Genomic DNA, 6,003 nt, shown 5'->3' on the forward strand with positions numbered 1-6,003 from the left:
TTCCGAAGCCTGCTGCTTGCTCATTCAATCACTTTCTTACCAGGAACCGATTTCCTCGAATGCTCATCAGGTTTCAAAGATTGAACTATTTTGTTGAAAAATCATATTCTTGAGTTGAAAATTTAACGTTTGTGGAAAATTTTTTTTCTTTTTGATTAAAAATTCAACACTTCGGTATAAAATACAACTATTTGGTACAAAATTACTTTTTTTTGTAAAAATTGCGTATTTTTATATTGAAAATTAACGTTCTTAAATAAAAATTCATCTGTTGAATTTTCAGTTAAATACTAAGTTTTCTAAATTAAAAAATTGAACAAACTTAGTGAAAAAAGTATGTATTTTGTCAAAAATTCGTTTTTTCAAGTGAAAAAATATTCTTTTTGCTTGAAAATGCAACCATTTGATTAAAAATGTATCTATTTTGTTGAAAATTGGTCTTTTCTGGAAAAAAAACCTTTTTTTTATTGAAGATTCAACTATTTGGTTAAAAACAAATCTCTTTTCGTTGAGTATTCAACTATTTTTTAACAAAAATATTGTCATTCTACAAAAAAAGTCTAAAAATGTGTCAATATTCTGTTGATTCCGAAGCCTGCTGCTTGCTCATTCAATCACTTTCTTACCAGGAACCGATTTCCTCGAATGCTCATCAGGTTTCAAAGATTGAACTATTTTGTTGAAAAATTGATATTCCTGAGTGGAAAATTTAACTCTTTTGTGGAAAATTCTTTTTCTTTTTGATTAAAAATTCAACACTTCGGTATAAAATACAACTATTTGGTACAAAATTAAACTTTTTTTTTGCAAAAAATGCGTATTTTTATATTGAAAATTAACAGTTCTTAAATAAAAATTCATCTGTTGAATTTTCAGTTAAATACTAAGTTTTCTAAATTTAAAAATTTGAACAAACTTAGTTGAAAAAGTATGTATTATGTCAAAAATTCGTCTTTTCAAGTGAAAAAATATTCTTTTTGCTTGAAAATGCAACCATTTGATAAAAAATGTATCTAATTTGTTGAAAATTGGTCTTTTTTGGAAAAAAAACTTTTTTTTATTGAAAATTCAACTATTTGGTTAAAAATAAATCTCTTTTCGTTGAGTATTCAACTATTTTTTTAACAAAAATACTGTTATTCTACAAAAAAATGTAAAAAAGTGTTAATATTCTGTTGATTCCGAAGCCTGCTGCTTGCTCATTAAATTATTTTCTTACCAGGAACCGATTTCCTCGGCTGCTTGGCAGGTGACGGAGTGACAGACATCGTCTGGGGTAGCGGTATCGCAATACTCTGGGGCGGTTCTGGCTTTTGCTGTGGCGCTATCGTCGTCGTCGCGGTCGTCGTCGTCGTCGTCGGATTCTGCTGATTCTCGGAAGACCATCTTCTCTTCTCGGCCAAGGGCGAAATCAATTCATCCTTGACAATAATTCTGGGTGGTTGCAAACTGGTGACTATACATTTGCTGCAAGTTTCCTTTCTCTTCGAGAGCAAGTGCTCGCAAGCGCAAAGATCTTCGAGCTGCCGCCTGACATATGTATAAAAGTCCTTGACTTCGACAAAGACTGGAATCCGAACTGTCGTCGGTTTACTCTCCAAGCTCAGGGTGATGTAATCACCCTCGCCGCGCTTCAGGAGATTCAGCATCTGTCTCGGATTCAGTGCTGCCATTAAAAAGGTTTGGAAGATTTCTCGCGTCACTGTGAGGATCTGTCCAGGGCCAAATTGCCCCGGCATCGCCTTCACTTTCCTAGGATCGAAATACGGACCACAGGAACAACTGTGGCTCACGTGTATTGTCACTAAACAGAAGAAAAACAAAGTTTTTATGCAAGGTACAATATTTAAATTACGTAACAGCGCAAGGGACAATTACGTAAACACATGTTCGTAATTTTTGCAGATCCATTTTCGTAGAACATTATCTTTTTGTTTAAAATTCATATATTGTTTCTGATAAGTCAACTGAAATCTTTTTTAGATGAAAACTATTTTTTCTGAAAATTTATCTTTTTGATTTAAAAATTCACCTTGTTTAGTAGAAATATTGCGTCTCACTTTGATTAAAATGCAACTGTTTCCTAGAAAATTTAATATGTATTTAAAATACGGATTTTTGTGTTGAAAAGTCCACTGCTTTAGTAGCATTTTGATTTTACGTGGACGAAAATGCAACTGTTTGCTTGAAAATATAACAATCTTGTTAAAAAGTCATACTTACTGTTTAAAAATTCGACTATTTAGCAGAAAATTAACTTATTGTTTATAATTCTTATTCTATTTATTTAATTCATCAGTTTCAGAAGAAATTTTATCTTTCTTAAATAAAAATGCCATGCTGGTTTGAAAATTCATCTCCTTTCTGAAAGATGGTCTTTTTGATTTTAAAATTCATCTAATTTAGCAGAAATTACATTTTTCTTGGATAAAAACTCAACTTTTTGGTCGAAAATTCAAATATTTTTTGTTAAAAATTCATTTGTTTTGGTTAAAAAAATTTATCTTTATGGATTGAAAATTCAATTTTATTTCGCAGAAACTTATTTCTTGTTTAAAAATTCAAATTTTGATCTTGCAAAATTAACTGGAATCTTTTTCAGATAAAAATTTAACTATTTTTGTTGTTGTTTATAAATTAGTTTATACTTGTTTTAAATAAAAATGTACAGAGAAATTTATTATTTTTATTTTTTATTTTAAAATTTATCTTTCTGGATTTGAAATTCGTCTTTTTGGATTTAAAATCTATTTAATTTTTTAAAATAAAAAGATAACTATTTGGTAGAGAATTAAACAATTTTTCTAAAAAATCATCTTTTTTTAATTAAAAACTTGTATTTTTGGATTTAAAATTTAATCTTTTCCGTAGAAACTTATTTCTTGTTCATAAATTGAAATTTTGTTTAAAAAAAAGTCAACTAAAATCTCCTTTAACAGAAAATTTAACTATTTTTCTTTGAAAATTTATCTTTTTTATTTAAAAAATCGTCTTCTTTAGTAGATTTAAAAAATGAAAAGCATCACTTTTTGGTTAAAAATGATTCTTCTTTGCTTGAGAATTCAACCTTTCTTGAGGGAAAAATCTTTATTTGTTAAAAATTCTTTTTTTTTTTATAAAATTCTGTTTTTTGTTTGTTTTGTTTATATAAATTATATCACACTTTTTTGTTTAGAATTTATCCTTTTAAAATGAAAATTAAAATATTATGTTACCAATTTAATTATTTTGTTTTATAAGAAATGTCACCTTTCTTGAATAAAAATGCAACTGGTCAGTTAAAAATTCCAAAAATTTATTGAAAAGTCATAATTTTTGGTTGAAAATTCTTCAATTTTTTAAAAAATTTACTTTCTGCTTTAATTTAATATTTGTGTGTTAAAAAAGGAACAGAAATCTTTTCTACATGAAAATTCAACTTTTTAACGAAAAGTTTGTCGTTTCTTATTAAAAATATAATTTTTTTTTTCTTTTTAATTTAAAAATTCATCATCTATTTTATTAGAAATTTCTTTTTTTCTGTGAAAGTACAACTTTTTGATTAAAAAATATTATTCTTTGCTTGATTATTCAGCTATTTGGCTTGAATGATTTGGTTAAATCATTTTGTTAAAAAATCTTTTTTTTTGGTTTAAAATTAATTTTTAACTGAATATTTAACTCGTCCACTTTTTTAAAATTTACATTTTTTTTAGTTGGAAATTCTCCTTTTTTCATAAAAAATAATTCTCTTGTTTTTATATTTTATTTTTGTTGGGTAAGAATGCTTAATTTTCGTGGAAAATTAATTTTTTGCTTCAGTAAAATTTTTTTGTTTGAAAATTCAATTGTTTTAGGGAAAATTCGTCTTTTGTCTTGAAGGTTCAACAGTTTAAAAAGGCTTTTATTTCTTTTTCGAGTTAAAAATTTAGTTTAATTAAAAAAAAAATACATTTATTTTTTTTTATTGAAATATAAACTATGCAACTTTTGAGTTTTTGAGGATTCATTTTATAAAGCTTTGGCAAATTGCTATTGAAAGATATTTTTAAAAATTTTAGCGCCATAAATTAATTAAATAATTAAATAAAACTAAAAACATAATAATATTCATCTCTTGAATTTGTCTCTAAAGTCCATGAATGCAAACAATAATTTAAATAAAATTCAGCTAAAAAATAGCAATTTTTAATCAAAAAGATAAATTTAAAAATGGAATGATGAATACTTAACTTGAATACTTGAATTTTTAACGATAAAGATCAGTTTTCAAACAAAACAATGTTTTTTTTTACGAAAAACACGATTTTTCAACAAAATTAATGCAGTTTTCAACGAAGTAGTTCAAATTTCAATTAAAAAAGACAAATTTTTAACCAAATAGTTGAATTTTTAACTAAAAAGGGTCAATTTTCAATCAAAAATGGAATTTTTAATTTTTCAGTTGAAAAAATTAATTTTCAACAACAAAAAACAACGAATTTTCAATCAAAGTGATGAATTTTCATCTAAAATTATAAATATTCAACTGAAATAGTTAAATTAAATAAAAATATTATTAAAAATGATAAATTTGCAACCAAAACTTGAATATTTCAATTTTAAGTTAAAAGAAATAATGTGTAAGCAAAGAAATAAATTTTCAAACAAAAAAAATGATATTTAAAACAAGTTTAACTTTGAATCAAGTTGAATTTTTACTAAAAAAGATGCATTTTCAACTATAAAAAATCAGTTTTAAACAAAAAATTAAATAGCCAAATTTTCAGCTCAAAAAATAATGTTAAAATAAAGAGATGAATAAAATAAATAAAAATAAATAAAATATTTAAAAATAAAAAAATAAAATAAAAAATTCAAACACAATAATAGAATATGCAATTGGAATAGTAACATTTTCAGTTATAAAAATCTAACAAAAAAAAAAATTTTAATGGAATGCTTGAATTTTAAACTAAAAAATACCAATTTTCAACCAAAATTTTCTTCCAGAAAGACGATTTTTCAACAAAATACATGAATTTTTAACAAAATATTGTTAGAAATTGTAAATCTTGATAATCCTTGTTTAAAAATTCTAATATCCGAGGATAAAACTGATACAAAACATACAATTTTTAGAAATTTTCAGTTATCTTAGAAAATTTTTATTTTTATAATAAAATTCCTAAAAAATTAGATAATTTTAAAGTGTCAATTTAACCAAGAAAGTACATTAAAAAACACAAATGTTTCTTTTCATAATGAACCCAGCGATATAAAAAAAACTCATTTGTGAGAAAAATGTAGTTTTACAGTTTCTTTATCAGGCTGTTTGCAATAACTCGACAAGGCCTCGGCTTCACCTCGGTCTTGCAAATTCACGCTCAATAGTAAAAAAATTACTTTCCTATTTTGAGAAATTCAAATTATTTGATCTAATTCGATAAGAAAATTGAGCAATGATAGTCAAATTAAATATTTGTTTACGGACTCGCGTATTTGCAATAACTCGACTACGCCTCGTTATTGCAAATTCACGCTCGAACGTAAAAAAAGTACTTTCCTATTTTGGGAGACTCAAATTATTTGATCTAATTCGATAAGAAAATTGAGCAATGATAGTCAAATTAAATATTTGTTTACGGACTCGCGTATTTGCAATAACTCGACTATGCCTCGTTATTGAAAATTCACGCTCGAACGTAAAAAAAGTACTTTCCTATTTTGGGAGACTCAAATTATTTGATCTAATTCGATGAGAAAATTGAGCAATGATAGTCAAATAAAATATTTTTCAGAGGCTCGCGTGTTTCCAATAACTCGACTACGCCTCGTTATTGCAAATTCACGCTCAAACGTAAAAAATTTGCTTTCCTATTTCAGGAAATTCAAATTATCTGATCTAATTCGATAAGAAAATTAAGCAATTATAGTCAAATAAAATATTTGTTTACGGACTCGCGTATTTGCAATAACTCGACTACGCCTCGTTATTGCAAATTCACGCTCGAACGTAAAAAAAGTACTTTCCTATTTTGGGAG

At 25.8% G+C, this 6,003-nt stretch overlaps 1 protein-coding gene across 1 annotated transcript in view; it reads right to left on the reverse strand.

The window, feature by feature from the left end:
- The window catches only part of LOC117173317 (polycomb protein Scm), a 44,721-nt gene that overhangs the window by 15,156 nt on the left and 23,562 nt on the right, over positions 1-6,003 (reverse strand). The window contains exon 6 of the mRNA XM_033361808.1: positions 1,220-1,804. Coding sequence (XP_033217699.1) covers positions 1,220-1,804 — 585 coding nt within the window. The remainder of the gene's footprint in view (positions 1-1,219; positions 1,805-6,003) is intronic.

The sequence above is a fragment of the Belonocnema kinseyi genome, chromosome 5 (genome assembly GCF_010883055.1).
Source record: "Belonocnema kinseyi isolate 2016_QV_RU_SX_M_011 chromosome 5, B_treatae_v1, whole genome shotgun sequence".
Taxonomy (NCBI): Eukaryota; Metazoa; Arthropoda; class Insecta; order Hymenoptera; family Cynipidae; genus Belonocnema; species Belonocnema kinseyi.